Here is a 23,296-nt window from a genome sequence, read left to right as displayed (position 1 = left end):
TTTAACCACTGGGCAGCCCCCAGCACTGAGACCACCTTTAACCACTGGGCAGCCCCCAGCACTGAGACCACCTTTAACCACTGGGCAGCCTCCAGCACCCACAGCCCCTGCCACACCTTTAGGAGTCCCAGCACCATGGTCTCTTGGTGCTCCTGGGCAACCCTTGCCATCTAGGTTCCCTGCCATCCCTGATGAGACCATAGCCCCCACATCCTGGGCCACTCCCCACTTTGGGCCACCCCCAAAATTGCAGGTCCCTGTTTCCCATGGGCAACCCCAAATGTCATGGGTCCCTTCAGTATCTGGGCAACTCCAAACATCATGGGCCCCTACAGCCACTGGACAACCCCAAATGTCATGGGCCCCTGCAATATCTGGGCACCCCCAAATATCATGGGCTCCTTTAGTCCCTGGGCAACCCCAGATGTCATGGGCCCCTGCAGTATCTGGGCTACCCCAAACATCATGGGCCCTTTTGCAGCCCCAAGTATCATGGACCACTGTGGAACCTCAACAGGTCTCTCCAACCCCTGTGGCCTCCGGGCAAGCCCAAATATCAGCGTGGCCTACTACTCCTGGGCAGCTCCAAGTATCATGGGATTCTAGACAGCTCCCCACATCTGTGACCATTGCTGCCCCTGGGGAGCCCCCCACACCTATAGCCCTTGCTGCCCCTGGACAGCCTCCTCCATATGTGGACCTTGCTGCCCCCGGGGAGCCCCCCACATCTGTGGCCTTTGCTGCCCCTGGGGAGGCCCCCATACCTGTGGTCCTTGCTGCCCCTGGGGAGGCCCCCACAACTGTGGCCCTTGCTGCCCCTGGGGAGCCCTCCACATCTGTGGCCTTTGCTGCCCCTGGGGAGGCCCCCACAACTGTGACCCTTGCTGCCCCTGGGGAGCCCCCCAAAGCTGTGGTCCTTGCTGCCCCTGGAGAGCCCCCCACAGCTGTGGCCTTTGCTGCCCCCGGGGAGCCCCCCAAAGCTGTGGCCTTTGCTGCCCCTGGGGAGCCCCCCCTACCTGTGGCCTTTGCTGCCCCTGGAGAGCCCCCCACAGCTGTGGCCTTTGCTGCCCCCGGGGAGCCCCCCAAAGCTGTGGCCTTTGCTGCCCCTGGGGAGCCCCCCAAAGCTGTGGCCTTTGCTGCCCCCGGGGAGCCCCCCACAGCTGTGGCCTTTGCTGCCCCTGGGGAGCCCCCCCTACCTGTGGCCTTTGCTGCCCCTGGGGAACCCCCCATACCTGTGGCCCTTGCTGCCCCTGGGGAGACCCCCACACCGGTGGCCCCTGCTGTCTCAGGACAGCCCCCCACACCTGTGGCCCCTGCTGTCTTAGTACAGCCCCCCACACCTGTGGCCCCTGCTGTCTTAGTACAGCCCCCCACACCTGTGGCCCCTGCTGTCTTAGGACAGCCCACCACACCTGTGGCCCTTGCTACCCCTGGACTACCCCCTAAACCTGTAGCCCTTGCTGCCCCTGGGGAGCCCCCCATACCTGTGTCTCCTGCTGTCCCTGGACAGTCCCTGGCAACGTGGCCCCCTGCTGCCCCTGAAGAAATCTATGTGCCACAGTTCATTGCTTCTCCTGGACAGACACTGGTCCCACCTGGGCGACAGTCACTCAAGCCATTGGTCCCTGACAGCCTTAGGAAGTCCCTGACAACAAAGCTGCCTCCTTCCTTTGAGAAATTCATCACAGAATTGGCCCCTCCTATATCTCCGAAGCCATATCTGGGGGGTCCTCCTGCTCCAAAGTTTGAAGCACCATCGTTCCCTCCCACTTCTGGAAAGCCTCCGACAGAATGGTCCCCAGGAATTTTGAAGAGAACTCAGCCTTATACCTTGGAGGAGGAGACTAGTTACAAGACCCTGTCACCTCAACCATCTTTTATCGCTGAACGTTCTTTTCCTGCTGTTAAGTTTCCCAAATCACCGCCTTCGCCAGCCCCTGCTCAGTTTCTCCAAATATCACAGCTCGTATCTTCTGCCCATATATCTCCGAAAGTCCACCTCCCTCCTATAGATAAAAAGCTCCTGACTTCGTCCTCTTCTTTGGACATTGAGAAATCCAAGGTGACAGTGCCCCCTTCCTCTCCCGGAGATTACTTTGTATCTTCTCCTCCCCCTGAGGAAAATAGATACGTTATCGATGTTGAGGGCCAAAGGAAGAACCTGGCGATCCTTAGCCGGGCCGTAGAAAGCTTTCGACTGCCCGTAATGGTGCATCATGCAGCTAAGGAACTAATAAATGAGACACATTATTCGAACCTAATCAGACTGGGGTGCCTCTTCCGAAAGTACATTGCCTATAGGCTGATCCAGAACGCCAGGTAGAGAGTGTGTGTATCTGATTAAATTGGTGATGGGAGGGAATCCCTCTGTAGAAGGGCAGAGAAGGGTTGAGGGTGGGAGATTGAGTTGGTTTGAAGAGCACAAGGAAATTTTATTTTTAGAGTATTAAGAAATTCTGTGAGTTGGAACCAATTGTCCTCCCAGTCCAGATTTTTATCTCTCACCAAAAAAGGAATTCTTTGTAGGAGGTCTTGATTACCTTTTATAATCTCAACTTCAAAAATTTAGGGATAGACCTCAAATATCTCTAACTTTATTGATAGAATACGCAACTTGCATATTTCTAACAGACTAAAGGGTGTGGGGGTGGGGGTGGGGGTGGGTGGGTGGGGTTGGGAAGGGTTACAGCTACCTCTGATAAGACAGGAACCAACTGAAATGAGGTGAGAGGACAATATCTTGTTGAAGGCAGAGAAGAGTGTACTGAATTGGAATCAGGAAGCCTTGGCTTCAGAAACTTAATTCAGAAACCCCCATTCCACTCACTAGATATGTGACCATACGCAAAGTCACTAGCATCTCTAAGTCTTAGTTTCCCTCTTTGTAAAACGATAGGATTGAACTAAGGCCCAATACCAGCTCATCCTATGATTCTTTTTTTTTTTTTTTTTGGGCAGGTCAGTGAGGGTTAAGTGACTTGCCCAGGGTCACACAGCTAGTAAGTGTCAAGTGTCTGAGGCTGGATTTGAACTCAGGTTCTCCTGGATCCAGGGCCAGTGCTTTATCCACTGAGCCACCTAGCTGCCCCTATGATTTTTTTTTTTAATTCAAAAATCATTGAGAACCTATCTTATGCCAGTTATTAATCTGTTTTTGTTTGACTGGTGAGACTACATACTTTAGCAAAAGATGCTGCTTATTTTTTTTTTAATTTTTTTTTTTTTGGTGAGGCAATTGGGGTTAAGTGACTTGCCCAAGGTCACACAGCTAGTAAGTGTTAAGTGTCTGAGGCTGGCTTTGAACTCAGGTCCTCCTGACTCCAGGGCCAGTGCTCTATCCACTGCGCCACCTAGCTGCCCCAAGATGCTGCTTATAATACCACTTATGGGTCTTTTTCCCAAAGAGATCATGGAAAGGGGAGAGGGACCCACATGTACAAAAATATTTATAGCTGCTCTGTACGTGGTGGCAAGGAATTGGAAGTTGAGGGGATGCCCATCAATTGGGGAATGGCTGGACAAGTTGTGGTATATGAATGCAATGGAATACTATTGTGCTGTAAGAAACGATGAGCAGGAGGAGTTCAGAGAAACCTGGAGGGTCTTGCGTGGGCTGATGATGAGTGAGATGAGCAGAACCAGAAGAACATTGTACACAGTATCATCAACATTGTGTGTTGAGCTACTGTGATGGACTATATTCTTCTCACCAATGCAATGCTACAGAAGAGTTCAGGGAACTCATGATAGAAGAGGATCTCCAAATCCAGGGGGGAAAAAAAGAACTGTGGAGTATAGATGCTGAATGAACCATACTATTTCTTTGGTTTTTGGTGCTGCTGTTTTTCTATTTTGAGGTTTTTTGCCATTGCTCTGATTTTTCTCTTATAACATGACTAATGCAGAAATATGTTTAATGTTATTATGTATATATATATAACCTATATCAGATTACCTGCTGTCTAGGGGAGGAGAGAGGGAGGGGAGGGAGGAGAAAAATCTGAAATTGGAAAGCTTGTATAAACAAAAGTTGAGAACTATCTTTACGGTAACAGGAAAAAAATAAAATACTTTATTAAAAAAAAAAGATGCTGCTTATATGAGAAACTGGTTTTCTAACCTGTTGGAAACGTGAATATGACACCAGGGGAAGTAAGGTTTTTTTTGTTTTGAAATTTAAAAAAGAATTTATTTAATTTTGTTTTGTTTTTGCTGGGCCAGTGAATCCAGGGTCAGTGCTCTATCCACTGAGCAACCTAGCTGCCCCCTCCCCTTTTTTTAAATCATAAAAGTATCTTTTTATTTTCCAGTTACATGTAAAAATAGTTTTCAACATATGTTTTCATAAGATTTTTAGTTCCAAATTTTTCTCCTTATGAGGAGCTCCGTAGTAGCAAAGAGACAGGGCAAGTACCTTAGTTCCTCTTGGACCCAACACCAGTTAATTGTAGCACATGGTACTGGCCTGAGCCCAGAACAGTGGTTCCACTAGTGGAAGAAGAAAAAGGTGAGCCTCAGAGCCCTTTGGTTCCAGTTTCTGACTTTAAGGAAAGAGGGTCACTTCCAGTTAACCCCAGGTGTCAAATCCCAATGGGGAGGGAGTGCCCCACATGTTCCAGGGACTAAGCTTGATTCCCTTTTCTGTTCTGTTTTATTTATTGTCTTTGGACTGGGGAAGGCCTTTGAAAGCACCAAGACAAATAGAAGCATATGAGAATTTTGTAAGGTAGCATCAGTTTGTTAAAATCATATAATCCTTAACTGGGAAATTAGTGTAATCCCTAGGCCCACCAGCTATTATATACCTTTATCCTTGTGGAATTGTCTGTTTCCAACATGTTTGTGAACCTTACTATGTGGACTTTGCCAAAAAGCATCCCATTTGATTTTCTAGGATTAGCAAGTGTTAAAACTGGAGAGATAGTATAAGGGAGGATGTTCACTAACCTCAGTTGTTGTTCCACAGTATATAGTCACACATGTTGAAATTTTAATGTTTTAACAAGGTATGCCATCCTGTTATCTCTATATGATATTTGCATTCATTCTGATATAAGTTATATATGTACAATCATGTTAAACATATTTCCACATTAGCCATGTTGTGAAAGAAGAATCAGAACAAAAGGGAAAAAACAAAAAACAAAACAAAAAAAGTGAAAATAGTATGGTCCAACATGCATTCAGACTCCACAATTCTTTTTCTGGTTATGGAGAGCACTTTCCATCATGAGACCTTTGGAATTGTCTTGGATCACTGTATTGCTGAGAAGAGCCAAGTTTTTCATAGCTGATCATCACAAATGTTGCTGTTACTGTGTATGATGTTCTTCTGGTTCTGCTCATTTCACTCAGCATCAGTTCATGTAAGTCTTTCCAGGTTTTTCTGAAATCTGCCTGCTCATCATTTCTTATAGCACAATAGCATTCCATTATAATGGAATTCATTATACCACAACTTGTTCAGCCATTCCCCAATTGATGGGCATTCCCTCAATTTCCAATTCTTTGCCACCACAAAAAGAGCTGCTATAAATATTTTTGTACATGTGGGTCTGTTACCTATTATTAATGATCTCTTTGGGATACAGATCTAGTAGTGGTATTACTGTGTTAAAGGGTATGCACAGTCTCATAGCCCTTTGAGCATAGTTCCAAATTGCTCTCCAGAATGGTTCTATCAGTTCATAACTCCACCAGCAATACATTAGTGTTCCAATTTTCCCTTATCTTCTCCAACATCATTTTCCTTTTTTGTCATATTAGCCAATCTGATAGGTGTGTAGTACTTCAGAGTAGTTTCCCCCACCTGGAGTAGACCTCAACTTTTTTAAAAAAATTATTTATTTATTTACTTTTAGAATTTTATTTTCCAAAATCTATGTAAAAACAAACTTTGACATCAATTTTTAAAGTGACTTTTCCAGGGTCACACAGCTAGTAAGTGTCAATTGTCTGAGGCCAGATTTGAACTCAGATCCTCCTGAATCCAGGGCTGGTGCTTTATCCACTGCACCACCTAGCTGCCTCCTTGACATCAATTTTTAAAAATTTGTGTTCCAACTTCTCTTCCTCCCTCCCTTCCCACCCCCCACCCACAAGAACTCAAGCAATTCAAAATAAGTTATACATGAGTAGTCATGAAAAACATTTCCACATTAGCTTGGTTAGAGAAAACAGTTAAAAAACAAAACTTCAGATTAAAGAATTGTCAAAGAAAAAAACAATTTTTAAATGTGTTTCCATCTGTTTTCAGATACCATCAGTTCTTTTTCTGTAGATGGGTTGCAATTTTCATAAGTCCTTCAGAGTTATATTGGATCATTGCCTTGCTGAAAATAACCACCTGCTTCCCAGCAGATCATCTTACACTATTGCTGTTATTTTGTATACAGTACATTTCACTCTGCTTCAGTTCATGTAGGTCTTTCCAGGTTTTTCTGATAGCAACTTGTGCATCATAACCTGTAAATAGTACCTTAGACTTGACAAATAATTTTCTTCATAATAGTCCAGCAAAGTAGGTACCATATGTTTTGCCATTATAATCAATCATCATAACTATTTCCCTCCATCCTATTCCCTTCCCATGATATTTACTCTATTTTCTATCTTCTTTTACTCTATTCCTCCTCAAAAGTGTTTTACTTCTGACTGTCCCCTCCCCTTTCCTCCTCATCCTCTTCCCCTCCTACTTTCCTATAGGGTTAAATAGATTACTCCTCCTAATTGGGTGTGAATGTTATTCCCTCCTTGAGCCCACTCTAATGAGATTAAGGTCTTTGAACTAATTCTTGTGTTCTAAATTTTTCTTCCTCCCTCCCTCCTCAACCCTCCCTATGAAATCAAACAATTCAATATGTCATACTTGTGTAGTTATGCAAGAACATCTTCACCTTCCATGAAAGTGTTTTGCTTTTTACTGCTCTCTCCCCCAATCTGCCATTCCCTCCTTCCCCTCTTCTCCACCCCCCCCATATTTCCCTCCCCTCCCACTTTCCCTCAGGGCAAAAATATATTACTATACCCACTTGAGTATGTATGTTGTTCCCTCTTTGAGCCAATTCTGATGATGTTAAGGTTCATTCACTCCCCCACTCCTTCCCCCTCTTCCCCTCCCCTCCATAAGCTTTTTTCTTGTTTCCTTCTTGTGAATTACCTCTCCCCAGACCATCTTTTCCCTTCCCCCTCCTCCAGTCTATTCAGAGTAGTTTTAATATACGTTTCTCTAAACAATAGTGATTGAGATCATTTTTCATATGATTGTAGATAGCTTTAATTTCATTATCTGAAAATGCCTCTTCACATCCTTTGACCATTTCTCAATTGAGGTATTCTTATAAATTTGATTCAGTTGAGAGTGGTGCATTTAAAAATAGGTTTTATTGATGCCTTTTGTCTTAACATCATCATCATTTCAAGTCCTACTCTTGTAACTTTGGATAAGTTGCTCTGAGCCTTAGTTTCCTCATCCGTAAAATGGGAATAATACTTGTGCCATCTACCTCACAGGGTTGTTGTGAGCAAAACAGTATGGAAACTTTAAAGTGCCACAGAAATGTGAATAATTGTGATTATTACTAGGCAGCTGGTGGCACGGTGGATTGAATGCTGGGCCTAGAGTCAGGGAGATCCATATTTCCTAGCTCTGGGTAGGTCATTTAACCTCTGTTTGCTTCAGTTTCCTTAACTGTAAAATGGGGATAATAGCACCTACCTCCCAGGATCAAATGAGTTAATATTTGTAAAAAGCACTTAGCACAGTGCTTTGTACATGATAGGTGCTCTGTAAACACTTATTTCCTTTTTCTCCCCTTATTACCTCCCTTCAGGTCTAAAGTACTTGTGAAATGATAGGGTAGAAAGAACACTAGTTGAGGAGTCAGAAGACCTGAGTTCAGTTATACCTCTGTCACTCCTTAGCCTTATCATCTTGAGTAAGTCACTAATGCTCTCAGGTTCAGTTTTCATGTCTGTAAAAGGGCAGTCATCATCATAATAATCCTGTTACTTACCTCACAGAATTTTTATATTAGATGAAACACGTGTAAAAACAGTCAGCTCTCATGCCCTTTACTTCATTCACTTCAGCCAATATTCAGTATCTGCTGTGTGCAGAGGGTTATACAAAGGGGATCCCTAGGGAAGATCTGAAGTTTAGATCAGACCTTTTGTCCTCTTAGAGCACAAATGAGAATCGCTGTTATAGAACTTCTTAAATGATACTTTTGCCCAATTTCTACACGGGCTTTCTTGTTCTCACTTGTGCAGTCTGAATTTTTCTGAAGTGAATCGTTTTCCTTAGGATGCTTTTATTTACTTTGTCATTGACTCATATAAAGTTGTATTCAGGTGCTTGCCCTTGTTTGTGTTGTGCTCAGAAAGTCACAAGGCTTCTAAGAGAGTGTGGGCCAGCTTGCAAGCTGTGTCAGAGGAGGCCCTGAAGGACCTCCAGGGTAGGCCAGTCCAACCCTTGTTCTACAGATGAGAAGACGGCAATGGAAGACTAAGTGACCTGTCTGCTTTAAATTTTTATTTTTTTATTTTTTAGTGAGGCAATTGGGGTTAAGTGACTTGCCCAGGGTCACACAGCTAGTAAGTGTTAAGTGTCTGAGGCCGGATTTGAACTCAGGTACTCCTGAATCCAGAGCCAGTGCTCTATCCACTGTGCCACTTAGCTGCCCCGACCTGTCTGCTTTTATAAGTAGTGAACACTGTGGAAAGACTCTGAACACCCTTTACTGCTCTGGGCCAGTTTCCTTATCTGTCACATAATAACAACAGTGATAAAAACAGTTAGCATGTATGTGACACTTGATGGTTTGCCAAATGCTTTACACATACTATCTCATTTTATCCTGACATCAGCCCTAAGAGAGAGTGTTCTTATTATCCCTATTTTATGAATGAGGAAACTGAGGCAAACAGAGGCCAAGTGACTTGCCCAGGATCACACAGGCAGTGTCTCAGGCCAGATTGGAATTTGGGTTTTTCTCAACTCCAAACTTAGCACTATAGCTAAGTCCCCTCAATCCTGTTTCTCTGAGTTTCCTCATCTGTAAAATGAGCTGGAGAAGGAAATGGCAAGGCATTCATCTTTGCCAAGAAAATCCCAAATGGGGTGACAAAGAATTGGACATGACTGAAAAACCACATCCTATTGTTTTTCCCTTACTCTCTTTGTTACTCTGTGGCTTTCAGCGTTATTATTCAACTGAAAGGGCTTTCTCAAAAGTTACCAAGGATCTCTTAATTGCCAAATTTGATGAACTTATTTCCATTCTCCATTCTTCTTGACCTCTCTGCAGACTTTGACAATCACCTTCTTCTCTTTGCTACTCTCTTCTAAGTTTTCATGATACTGCTCTCTACTTGTTTTTCTCCTACCCATCTGACATTCCTCAGTCTCCCTTACTGAATCTTAATCCAGTATGATGTACATCATGGATGTCCCCCAGAGCTCTGTCCTGGGTCCTCTTCTCCCTCTATATTACTTCTCTTAGTGATCTCATCACTCCTGATGGTTTCAATGATCATGTCTCTGCAGCTGACTGTCAGATCCACTTCTTTTCTCACCTCTCATCTCTCAATAGCATTTTAGACATCTTGAATTGGATGTCCTATAGCCATCTTAAATGCAACATGTCCAGGACTGAACTCATGATCTTTTCCCAAAAACCTTCCCCTCTTTGGAAATTCCTTATTACTTTTGAGGGTCCCACCATTCTCCCAGGCTTACAACCTAGGTGTCATCCTCAACTCCTTACTCTCAACCCCTTGTCTAATTAGTGGTCAAGTCCTGTCAATTTTACATTTGAAATATTTCTCATATATGCCTCCTGTTCTCCTCTGACAGTATCATCACCTGGGTGTATCATCCCTTGCCTGGACTACTGCAGTAGCCTTCTGATTGATCTGTTTCCAGTCTCTTCCTGACCCATTGGTTCCTCCATTCAGCAGTCAAATTGGCTTTCCATATCACTCCCTCCACCCCAACACACACAATTCAAGAAACTCCAGTGGCTCCCTATTTCCTTAAATATAAAATCATTTGTTATTCAAAGCCCTTAAAAACCTGTCTCCCCTACCTTTCCAGTTTTCTTACATCTTACACCATTCCACCCCCCGCCCCCAACCCAAATACTCTTTGATCCAATGGCATTGGCCTCTTTGCTGTTCCTTGAACAAGAAATCCCATCTTCCAAATGAGTATTTTCACTGGCTGTCTCCTATTCCTGGAACTCTCCCCTTCATCTTCACCTGCTAGCTTTCTAGGCTCTTCTCAAAGGAAAGTAGATCTATGAATTCCCTTATTTGGGAGGCCACATGATTATGAATTAATAAAATCTATTTTGATCATACTGAGCTTTTAGCTGGTCATTTTAGTGATTATATAGAGTTTAATATCTATCAAAGGATAAAATCTCTTACCTATTTCTCCTATATGCTTTATTGTCCATGGACCCTGATGCTCTTATTGACTGAATTTTACCTGAAAGGCTACACATAGAAAATCAATACTGAAATGAATGACTGTGGGGTCTCAGAAATAACCTATTTCTCTTTTAAATAAATGGTGAAAGAGAAAGTTAAAGAAATTCTTTTTTTTTTTTTTTTAAGAAATTCTTAAGGAAACAAGGCCTGGAAAAGAAATTCATCTGTCCCTGGGGATAGAATGAGATGTTAGGAAGAAGAGGCAGAAAATGTAGGTATAGACGTCATTAGGATCTGTCCCCAAAGGGCATCTCTTCTTATCCAGCTCACCACACTCAGCCCTAATGATCAGTTCTGTAACACAGTTGAAGTAGCTTTGTCAGGGGGAGGTAATATCACCCAGCCTCTTCACACCATTGTGCTGTATGTGCTCTTTCCATTGCATTGTGGCAGCATGTAAAATCTTCCCCTTTGTGGCACTGTTCACTTCTTACCTTTTACAAGATTTCAGCTCTCTCCTTTCTCCTTTAGGGAAAGAAGGGAAAACTGTCTTTTTAAAACAACAGCCCATGGTTTTTGTAATGAACTTGCCAAGTTACCATTTACTTACACAAACTAGTAGATAGAAACATAATTAGATTTATACTTTTCAATGCATGCAATCAAACTTTATTAATCAAAGCATGCAGACAATACCTTCCTTTAAAAACAAAGCATCACCTTGCATCTTGGAGGATCCCATCTGTCATGCAGAACTCTACAAGGTTCCCTCCTGGCCCACCTGGAGGCTATGTATCTCCCCCCAAGGTGGTCATCTTGCAAATTTCCTCCACTTAGCACTGCCCTCAATTGAACATGGGCTGCTTGCATCTTTTTTTTTTTTTCAATTGAGAGACATTTATTTTATTTCTAATTCTTTTTTTTAATAAAGTATTTTATTTTTTTCCTGTTACCGTAAAGATAGTTCTCAACTTTTGTTTATACAAGCTTTCCAATTTCAGATTTTTCTCCTCCCTCCCCTCCCTCTCTCCTCCCCTAGACAGCAGGTAATCTGATATAGGTTATATATATATACATAATAACATTAAACATATTTCTGCATTAGTCATGTTATAAGAGAAAAATCAGAGCAATGGCAAAAAACCTCAAAATAGAAAAACAGCAGCACCAAAAACCAAAGAAATAGTAGTATGGTTCATTCAGCATCTATACTCCACAGTTCTTTTTTTTTTCCCCCCTGGATTTGGAGATCCTCTTCTATCATGAGTTCCCTGAACTCTTCTGTAGCATTGCATTGGTGAGAAGAATATAGTCCATCACAGTAGCTCAACACACAATGTTGATGATACTGTGTACAATGTTCTTCTGGTTCTGCTCATCTCACTCATCATCAGTCCACGCAAGACCCTCCAGGTTTCTCTGAACTCCTCCTGCTCATCGTTTCTTACAGCACAATAGTATTCCATTGCATTCATATACCACAACTTGTCCAGCCATTCCCCAATTGATGGGCATCCCCTCAACTTCCAATTCCTTGCTACCACGTACAGAGCAGCTATAAATATTTTTGTACAGGTGGGTCCCTTTCCCCTTTCCATGATTTCTCTGGGAAAAAGACCCAAAAGTGGTATTGCTGGGTCAAAGGGTATGCACAGCTTTATCACCCTTTGGGCATAGTTCCAAATTGCTCTCCAGAATGGTTGGATCAGTTCACAGTTCTACCAACAATGCATTAGTGTTCCAATTTTTCCACAGCTTATCCAACATTTATTATTTTCCTTTTTCGTCATTTTAGCCAATCTGATAGGTGTCAGGTGGTACCTCAGAGTTGTTTTAATTTGCATCTCTCTAATCATTAGAGATTTAGAGCATTTTTCCATATGGGAATAGATACCTTTGGTTTCTTCATCAGAAAACTGTCTGTTCATATCCTTTGACCATTTCTCAATTGGGGAATGACTTGGATTCTTATAAATTTGATTTAGTTCCCTATATATTTTAGAGATGAGGCCTTTATCAGAAGTACTGGCCACAAAAATTGTTTCCCAGCTTTCTGCCTCCCTTCTAATTTGGATGCATTGCTTCTGTTTGTACAAAAAATTTTTAATGTAATCAAAATAATCCATTTTGTATTTTATAATATACTTTATCTTTTATTTGGTCATAAACTGTTTTCCTTTCCAAAGATCTGACAGGTAGACTATTCCTTTCTCTCCTAATTTACCTCTGGTATCACCTCTTATGTCTAAAGCATGTATCCATTTTGACCTTATTTTAGTATAAGGTGTAAGATGTTGGTCTATGCCTAATTTCTGCCATACTATCTTCCAGTTTTCCCAGCAGTTTTTGTCAAATACTGAGTTCCTATCCCAGAAGCTGGAGTCTTTGGGTTTATCAAACACTACATTACTAGTGTCATTTACTGCTGCATTTCCTGTGCCTAGCCTATTCCATTGATCTACCACTCTATTTCTTAGCCAGTACCAGATAGTTTTGATGACTGCCGCTTTATAGTAAAGCTCCAGGTTTGGTACAGCTAACCCACCTTCCTGTGAATTTTTTTTTCATTATTTCCCTGGATATTCTTGATTTTTTGTTTTTCCAGATGAATTTTGTTATTATTTTTTCTAGCTCTATAAAATAATTTTTAGGTAGTCTGATTGGTATGGCACTGAATAAGTAAATTAATTTAGGCAGTATTGTCATTTTTACTATATTAGCTCTGCCTATCCATGAGCAATTGATATCTTTCCAATTATTTAGATCTGATTTGATTTGTGTGAAGAGTGTTTGGTAGCTGTGTTCATAGAGTTCCTGGGTTTGTCTTGGCAAGTAGACTCCCAAGTATTTTATATTATCTACCGTTACTTTAAATGGAATTTCTCTTTCTATCTCTTGCTGCTGGACTTTGTTGGTCATGTATAGAAATGCTGATGATTTATGTGGATTAATTTTATATCCTGCTACTTTGCTAAAGTTGTTAATTGTTTCAAGTAATTTTTGAGTTGATTCCCTAGGATTCTTTAAGTATACCATCATATCATCTGCAAAGAGTGATAGTTTTGTTTTCTCCTTGCCTATTCTAATTCCTTTAATTCCTTTCTCTTCTCTGATTGCTAAAGCTAACATTTCTAGGACAATATTAAATAATAGGGGTGATAATGGACATCCCTGTTTCACCCCTGATCTTATTGGGAAGGTCTCTAATTTATCTCCATTGCATATAATGCTTGTTGATGGCTTTAGGTAGATACTGTTTATTATTTTAAGGAAAGCTCCATCTATTCCTAAACTCTCTAGTGTTTTTATTAGGAATGGGTGCTGTATTTTGTCAAAAGCTTTCTCTGCATCTATTGAGATAATCATATGATTTTGGTTGGTTTTCTTATTGATGTGGTTAATTATGTTAATCGTTTTCCTAATGTTGAACCAGCCCTGCATTCCTGGTATAAATCCCACCTGGTCATAGTGTATTATCCTGGTGATCACTTGCTGTACTCTCCCTGCTAATATCTTATTTAAGATTTTAGCATCAATATTCATTAGGGAAATTGGTCTATAATTTTGTTTCTCTGTTTTTGCTTTGCCTGGTTTTGGTATCACCACCATATTTGTGTCATAAAACGAATTTGGTAGAACTCCTTCTTCACCTATTTTTCCAAATAATTTGCATAATATTGGAATTAATTGTTTTTTAAATGTTTGGTAAAATTCACCTGTAAACCCATCTGGCCCTGGGGATTTTTTCTTAGGGAGTTCATTAATGGCTTGTTCAATTTCGTTTTCTAATATGGGTTTGTTTAAGAATTTTATTTCCTCTTCAGTTAACCTGGGCAGTTTGTATTTTTGTAAATATTCATTCATTTCATTTAGATTGTCAAATTTATTGGCATACAGTTGGGCAAAATAATTCCTAATTATTTATTTAATTTCCACTTCATTGGTGGTAACAACATCACCCTTTCCGTTTTTGATACTGGTAATTTGGTTTTCTTTTTTTTTTTTTAAATCAAGTTAACCAATATTTTATCTATTTTGTTGGTTTTTTCATAAAACCAGCTCTTAGTTTTATTGATTAATTCTATAGTTTTTTTGCTTTCAATCTTATTAATTTCTCCTTTAATTTTCAGGATCTCTAGTTTAGTATCTAATTGGGGATTTCTAATTTGTTCTTGTTCTAGTTTTTTAAGTTGCATGCCCAATTCATTAATCTCCTCTTTCTCTTTTTTATTCATGTAAGCATTTAGAGCTATAAATTTCCCCCTAAGTACTGCTTTGGCTGTATCCCATAGATTTTGGTATGTTGTCTCATTATTGTCATTCTCTTGGATATAGTTATTGATTGTTTCTATGATTTGTTGTTTGGCCCATTCATTCTTTAGAATGAAATTATTTAATTTCCAATTGATTTTCATTCTACTTTTCCCTGGCTCTTTCTTACATGTAATTTTAATTGCATCATGATCTGAGAAGGATGCATTTACTATTTCTGCCTTTCTACATTTGACTATGATGTTTTTGTGCCCTAATACATGGTCAATTTTTGAAAATGTGCCATGTACTGCTGAGAAAAAGGTATATTCCTTTCTATCCCCATTCAATTTTCACCAGACATCTATCATGTCTAACTTTTCTACTAATCTATTCACCTCTTTCACTTCTTTCTTATTTATTTTTCTGCTAGATTTATCTAATTCTGAGAGGGGGAGATACAGATCCCCCACTAGTATAGTATTACTGTCTAATTCCTCTTGTAACTCATTTAACTTCTCCTTTACGAATTTGGATGCTATACCACTTGGCGCATACATATTTAATATTGATATTACTTCATTATCTATAGTACCTTTTAGCGAGATGTAATTTCCTTCCTTATCTCTTTTAATGAGATCTATTTTTGCCTGTGCTTTGTCTGAGATAAGGATTGCTACCCCTGCTTTTTTTACTTTAGCTGAGGCATAATATATTCTGCTCCAGCCTTTTACCTTTACTCTATGTGTATCTCTCTGCTTCAAATGTGTTTTTTGTAAACAGCATATTGTAGGATTCTGGTTTTTAATCCACTCTGCAATCGCTTCTGTTTTATAGCAGAATTAATCCCATTCACATTCACAATTATTATTGCTGACTGTCTATTTCCCTCCATTCTATTTACCCCCTTTGTACCTTTCCCCCCTTCTTTCACCCTATTCCTCCTCACCAGTATTTTACTTCTTACCCCTGCCTCCCCCAATCTGCCCTCCCTTTTTATCACCCCCTCTCTTTTCTTTACCCTTTTCTCCCTTGCTTTTGTCCTCCCTTCTATCAGTCCCCCCTTCCCTTCCCCTTTTGCTTCCCTAAAGAATGAGCTAAGTTTCTTTATTCCAATGAACATATATGTTATTCCCTCTTTGAATCAAATCTAATGAGAGTAGGGTTGAAACAATGTTCACTCCTTTCTTTCCCTCTATTATAATAGGTTTTTTTTTTTACCTCTTCATATGATATAATTCACCCCATTCCACCTCCCCTTTCCTCTCCTCCCCATAGACTCCCTTTTTAACCCCTTAGTTTTCTTCGTATCATCACATCAGAGACAATTTATATTTATACCCTCTGTGTGAAGTCCTTCTCTCTGCCCAAATACATTTACAGTTCTTAAGAGTTATGAGTATCATCTTCCCATGTAGGGATATAAACAGTTTAACCTAATTGGGTAACCTTTTTTCCCCACCTCTGTTCACCTTTTTAAACTTCTCTTGAGTCTTGTATGTTAAGATCAAATTTTCTATTCAGTTCTGGTCTTTTCATCAGGAATGATTGAAAGTCCCCAATATCATTAAATGTCCATCTTTTCCCCTGAAAGAGAATGAACATTTTTGCTGGGTAATAGATTCTTGGCTGCAATCCAAGCTCCTTTGCCTTCCAGAATATCATATTCCAAGCCTTGCGGTCCTTTAATGTTGAAGATGCCAGGTCCTGAGCAATCCTGACTGTGGCTCCATGATATTTAAATTGCTTCTTTCTGGCTGCTTGGAGTATTTTCTCCTTCACTTCATAATTCTGGAATTTGGCTACAATATTTCTTGGAGTTTTCCTTTTGGGGTCTCTTTCAGGAGGTGATCGGTGGATTCTTTCAATGATGATTTTATTCTCTGATTCTATGATATCAGGGCAGTTCTCCTTAATAATTTCCTGGAATATGGTGTCTAGATTCTTTTTCTTGTCATGGCTTTCAGGCATTCCAATGATTCTCAAATTGTCTCTCCTGGATCTGTTTTCCAGATCAGTTGTCTTTCCAATGAGGTATTTCACATTTTCTTCCATTTTTTCATTCTTTTGATTCTGTTTGACTGATTCCTGGTGTCTCATGGATTCCTTATCTTCCAACTGTCCAATTTTAATTTTTAAGGCATTGTTTTCTTCAGTGAGATTATGCACCTTTTTTTCTATTTGGCCAAATGAATTTTTTAAGGCATTGTTTTCTTCAGTGAGACTATGCACCTTTTTTTCCATTTGGCCAAATGAATTTTTTAAGGCATTGTTTTCTTCAGTGAAATTATGCATTTATTTTTCCATTTTGCCAGATGAATTTTTTAAGGAATTGTTTTCTGCAGTCAATCTTTGTGCTTCCTTTTCCAAGCTGCTGATTCTTTTTTTATAGTTTTCTTGTTTTGCTTTCATGTCTCTCCCTATTTTTTCTTCTACCTCTCTCAATTGATTTTTGAAATCCTTTTTGAGCTCTTCCAGGAAGGCTTTTTGTTCTTGAGACCAATTCGCCTTCCCTCATGAGGCTTTACATGTAGGCAATTTGAGGGTATTGTCTTCATCTGAGTTTGTGTTGGCTTCTTCCCTATTGATACAGAAGCTCTCAATGGAGAGGGCTCTTTTTTGCTTCTTACTCATTATTGCAGCTTATTTATTTATTTTTTAAGTTGAGGTCTGCTCTGGGGGCACTAGGGTCCCTGTTTTGGGCTTCTTGTGCAGGGGTATAGGTGCTGTGTGACCGGCTTTTTACTCTGAGGCCTTTATAGTGTATGCAGTTCACCCCCTTGCACTTCCTATCTGAGTGCACTTGGTCAGGCCCCTGATCCCGCCTGTCCTGTTCATGGTCCTATAGCTGGCAACTTGCCCTCTTGGCTGATACAGGTAGGTTTTTCCACTGCCCTTCTTGGCCACCAGATTTTTGAGCCAGGTTCCAGGGGCCTCAGTTGTTTGGCTGTAGCTCGCAGCTCCTGCTGACTTGCCCCAACCCCCTTGGCGCTGGGCTTCTGTCCTGTGCTTGGTTTCCCTTTTGCCTGAGTCAGACCTACCTTTTCCTGAAGTCTTCTAAATCATCTCTGGTTGGAAGACTGTGTCTCTCTGTCTCTTTGCAGGTTCTGTATTTTCAGAATCCTTCCAGAGGCTTTATTTAATGTTCTTTTTGAGGGAACAGAAGGAGAGCTCAGGCAGCTTGCTGTTTCCTCTTTGCCATCTTGGCTCCACCCCCGAGTTATTTTTATATTTTAGAAATGAAGCCTTTATCAAAAACACTGCCTGTAAAAATAGTTTCCCAGCTTTCTGCTTTCCTTCTAATCTTTCTTTTTTTTAAAAAAGCATTTATTTTTAAAAAATGTAATAAATATTTTTATTTATATTTTGGGGTTCCAATTTTTATCCCTCTTTCCCTCCCTCCCTTCTGCCTCCCCGGGGTGGCAAACAATCAGATATGGGTTATACATGCATGATTATGCAAAACATTTCCATATTTGTCATTTTGTATAGGAAAACTTGATTAAAAGAAAAAAAATGAAAGAAAGTGAAAAATAGTTTGCTTCAGTCTGTTCCATCAATATCAGTTCTTTCTTTGGAGGTGGATAGTATCTTTCATCAATAGTCCTTTGGGATTGTCTTGGATCATTGTATTGTTGAGAATAGTCAAGTCAAACAATATTGCTGTCTCTGTGCACAATATTCCCTTGGTTCTGCTCACTTCACTATACATAATTTCATACCTGTCTTTCCAGGCCTTTCTGAAGTCATCCTGCTTGTCATTTCTTATAGCACAATAATATTCCAGCACCATCATATACCACAGTTTGTTCTCCAATTGATGAGCATTCCTTTGATTTCCAATGCTTAGCCACCACAAAAAGAGCTGCTGTAAATATTTTTGTACAAATAGGTCTTTTTCTCTTTTGGGGATATCTTTGGGATTAAACCTAGCAGTGGTATTGCTGAATCAAAGGGTACGCACAGTTCTATAGCCCTTGGGGCATAGTTCCAAATTGCTCTCCAGAATGGTTGGATCTTTTCACAACTCCACCAACAGCGGATTAGTGTCCCAACTTTCCCACATCCCCTCCAACATACAATATTTTCTGTTTTTGTTATATTTGCCACTCTCATAGGTGTGAGGTGATAACCTCAGAGTTAATTTGCATTTCTCTGATCAATAGTGATCTAGAGCATTTTTTAATATAATTATAAATAACCTGCCTGTTCATATCCTTTGACCATTTATCAATTAGGGAATGACTTATATTTTTATAAATTTGACTCAGTTTTCTACATATTTGAGAAATGAGGCCTTTATCAGAGATATTTATTTCAAAAATTCTTTCCCAGTTTTCTGCTTCCCTTGTAACCTTGGTTACATTCGTTTTCTTTGTATAAAAACTTTAATTTTATATAATCAAAAAGCTCTATTTTACATTTTATTTTACTCTCTATATCTTCTTTGGTCCTAAATTCTTTCTCTGCCCATAAATCTGACTGATAAATGATTCCATACTCTCTTAATTTGCTTATGGTATCGACCTTTATGTGTAAATCATGTATCCATTTTCACCTTATTTTAGTATATGGTGTGAGATGTTGTTTCTAGTTTCTGCCATACAGTTTTTCAGTTTTCCCAGCATCTTTTGTCAAGTAATGAGTTTTTGTTCCAAAAGCTTGGATTTTTGGGTTTATCATATACTAGATTAATATAGTCATTTACTATAGTATAATTTCTATCCTATTCCACTGATCTACCTCTGTTTACTACTTCTGTAGCCACTACCAAATTGTTTTGATAATTATTGCTGTATAATACAGTTTGAGATCTGGTATTGCTAGACCACCTTCTTTTGTATTTTTTTTCCCATTGATTCCTGTGATATCCTTGAACTTTTGTTTTTCCCGATTAATTTTGTTATTATTTTTCTCTAGCTCTCTGAAACAATTTTTTGGTAGTTTGATTAGTATAGCACAAAATAAGTAAATTAACTTAAGTAGGATTGTCATTTTTATTATATTGACTGCCTACCCATAAGTAATTAATATTTTTCCAATTGTTTAGATCTGTCTTTATTTGTATGAAGTGTTTTGTAGTTCTGGTCATATGAATGCTGTGTTTGTCTTGGCAGGTAGTCTCTCAAGTATTTCATATTGGCCACAGTTCTTTTATTATTTATTTGGTTTTTTTTTTATTTTTGTGGGGCAATGGGGGTTAAGTGACTTGCCCAGGGTCACACAGCTAGTAAGTGTCAAGTGTCTGCGGCTGGATTTGAACTCAGGAACTCCTGAATCCAGGGCCGGTGCTTTATCCACTGTACCACCAGCTGCCCCTGGCCACAGTTCTTTTAAATGGAATTTCTCTATCTGTTGTTGTTGGACTTTATTGGTCATATATAGAAATGCTGATGATTTATGTGGGTTTATTTTGTATCCTGAAACTTAGCTAAAATTGTTAATAATTTCAAGTTGCTTTTTAGTTGCTTCTCTAGGATTTTTTTTTTTTAGCAACAAACATTTATTTTATTTTTTCCAGTTCCCCCCTCCACGTTGCAACCATGTTATATATGTACAATCCACAAATGTTCTTTTTATCAGTTCTTTCTCTGGGGGTGAATAGTAAGCTTTCTCATTAGCTCCTTGGGATTGTCTTGGATCATTGTACTGCTGAGAGTAGTTAAGTCATTCACAATTGCTCATTGAACAATGCTGCTGTCACTATGCACAATGTCCTCCCAACTCACTTCACTATACATCTATGTTCATTAGTCTTTCCAGGTTTTTCTGGGATCATCCTGTTTGTCATTTCCTATAGCACATGACCATTCCACTACAATCATATAGCACAGCTTTTTCCATCATTCCTCAATTGATGGACATTCCCTTGATTCTCAATTCTTAGCCTCCACCAAGAGTTGCTATAAACATTTTTTGTACAATTTTTCCCCCTTTTCTCTTTTTCATGATTACTATTATTAACTGTTTCCCTTCCATCCTATTCCCTTCCCCCATGATATTTATTCTATTATCCACCTTCTTTCATCCTATCTTCAAAAGGGATTTGCTTCTGTCTGTCCCCTCCCCCACTCTGCCCTTCCTTCTTTTGCCCCTCTCTCTTTATCCCCTTCCCCTCCTATTTTCCTGCCAGGTTTGAGAGATTACTCCACCCAATTGAGTGTGTACATTATTCCTTCCTTGAGCCAATTCTAATGAGATTGAGGTCTTTGAGCCAATTGTGATGAGTGTTAGGCTCATTTACTGCCCAGATTAAATAGATTACTCCACCCAGTTGGGTGTGTCTGTTAGTCCCTCTTTGAGGCAGCTCTGATGAGTTTAAGGTCTTTGAGCCTTTTCTGATGAGTGTAAAATTCATTTACTGCCCTGCTCCTCTCCCATCTCTTCCCCCACTCCATAAGCCTTTTCCTGTTTCTTTCATGTAGGATTTCACCTCTGTCCTTCCCCCTCCCCCAGTGCATTCCCCTCACTCCTCAATTTAACCCTAAGGATGTCATCATAGGGTAGCTAGGCGACACAGTGGACAAAGCATCACCCCTGGACCCAGGGGGATCCCAGCCAAAACCTGGCCTCAGACACAAGACAGTCACCCACTGTATGACCCCAGGTATGTTCCCCAACTCCAATTTTTTATAGTTCTCTAGGGTCTTGTATTTGAAAGTCAAATTTGCCATTCAGTTCAGGTCTTTTCATCACAAATATCTGAAAGTCTTCTTTTTCATTAAAGTCCCATTTTTTCTGAGTTTTGCTGGGTAGGTGATTCTTGGTTGTAATCCCATTTCCTTTGCCCTCTGGTCCTTTAATGTAGAAGCTGCTAGATCTTGTGCTATCCTGACTGGGGCTCCACAGTACTTGAATTCTTTCTTTTTGGCAGCTTGCAATATTTTCTCCTTGACCTGAGAACTCTGGAATTTGGCTATAATATTCCTAGGAGTTTTCCTTTTGAGATCTCTTTCTGGAGGTGATCAGTGGATTCTTTCAATTTCTATTTTAGCTTCTGCTTCTAGAATTTCAGGGCAATTTTCCCTGAGAATATCTTGGAAAATGGTGTCTAAGCTCTTTCCTTGATAATGGTTTTCAGGTAGACCAATAATTTTCAAATTATCTCTCCTGGACCTATTTTCCAGGTCAGCAGTTTTTCCCAGAAGATATTTCACACTGCCTTCTATTTTTTTATTCATTTGGATTTGCTTTATTGTGTCTTGGTTTCTCATAAAGTTACTGGCTTCCATTTGTTCAATCCTTATTCTTAGGCAATTATTTTCATCAGAGAGCTTTTCCATTTGGCTTTTCAAGCTGTTGACTTTTTTCTCATGTCTTTCCTGCATCACCTCATTTCTCTTTCCATTTTTTCCTCTACCTTTCTAACTTTATCTTAAAAGTCCTTTTTGAAGTCATCTATGGCCTGAGACCAATTCATATTTTTCTTGGAAGCTTTAGATATAGGAACCCTGATGTTGACATCTTCCTCTGAGGGTGCACCTCGGTCTTCCTTCTTACTGAGGAAACATTCTATGGTCCTCACCTTTCTCTGTCTGCTCATCTTTCTTTTCTTTTACTTGACTTTTAGCTCGTTAAAGTGGGGCACTGTTTCCAGGCTGCAGTATCCCAAGTTTAAGAAATCCCAGGTGGTATGATTTAAGGAGGATCAGGTTCTTCACTCACCTGGCCTGTTCCCTGGTCTTAGATGACCCCAGACCAACTTGCTAATCAACCAGCTTTGTGTGTTGTGGTTGTTAGCTCTGATGAGCCTGTGCCGCTCCCCTACCTGGGCCACTGCTACTCAAGCCTGTCTCCTGGTTCCCAGCAGGGGTGAAAAACCCAAGTTCTGCCTCAGCACCAGCATAGACCCCTGTAGTCTCCCCCCTGCCCAGGGCTCAGTCCTCTCACCAGATTGTGAGCTTAGTTCCAGACAACACTGGTGCTTCAGCTGATTCAGAGGCTCTGAGGGTCTATTTCTCTGGTGAGGCCTTCCTGAGACTGGATCTGTGTCAGGGTGACTGTGGGGTTGGGCTCAACTCCTGTATCAGCACAGCAGCTCCCTCCTTCTGACCTTCCAAGCTGTTCTTGGTTAGAAGATGATTTCAGCACATTCTTTTGTGAGTTTTGCTGTTCCGGGCATTTTTCTATGGCGTTATTTGGATGTTTTTTGGAGCGATTGTGTCATGAGTTCGAGAGCTCACTGTCTTTTTTGAAGGAGATCATTTTAACAAATTAAAATTACAAAAAAATTGCAGTTTTTTTGTGACTTTAATAAGATGCATGAAAGGCTTGTGACAATTTTAGAAGCAAAGATTTTTGAGAACCAACTTAAGGGTGATGAAAAAAAATTTTTTTTTTTTGCGCAGCAATTGGGGTTAAGTGACTTGCCCAGGGTCACACAGCTAGTAAGTGTCAAGTGTCTGAGGCTGGATTTAACTCAGGTCCTCCTGAATCCAGGGCCAGTGCTCTATCTGCTGTGCCACCTAGCTGCCCCTGAAAAAATATTATTTCTTGGAGTTTTAGTTTACTCATCTATGAAATAGGAAGAATAATCTGTCTCTTCCTTGTCTTATATTAGTCAATTGTGATGATAGATATGAAAATGCCCTAGAAATACATGTGATTGTTC

The 23,296-nt window shown here is 40.2% G+C and overlaps 1 protein-coding gene across 1 annotated transcript in view; it reads left to right on the top strand.

The window, feature by feature from the left end:
- FAM186A (family with sequence similarity 186 member A) overlaps nt 1-23,296 on the top strand; it is an 89,773-nt gene that overhangs the window by 60,738 nt on the left and 5,739 nt on the right. Inside the window, exon 5 of the mRNA XM_043967644.1 lies at nt 152-2,319. Within this exon, the coding sequence (XP_043823579.1) occupies nt 152-2,319 (2,168 nt within the window). The remainder of the gene's footprint in view (nt 1-151; nt 2,320-23,296) is intronic.

This window comes from Dromiciops gliroides, chromosome 5, assembly GCF_019393635.1.
Source record: "Dromiciops gliroides isolate mDroGli1 chromosome 5, mDroGli1.pri, whole genome shotgun sequence".
In the NCBI taxonomy this organism is placed as follows: domain Eukaryota; kingdom Metazoa; phylum Chordata; class Mammalia; order Microbiotheria; family Microbiotheriidae; genus Dromiciops; species Dromiciops gliroides.
This window is presented reverse-complemented; position numbering and strand designations above follow the sequence as displayed.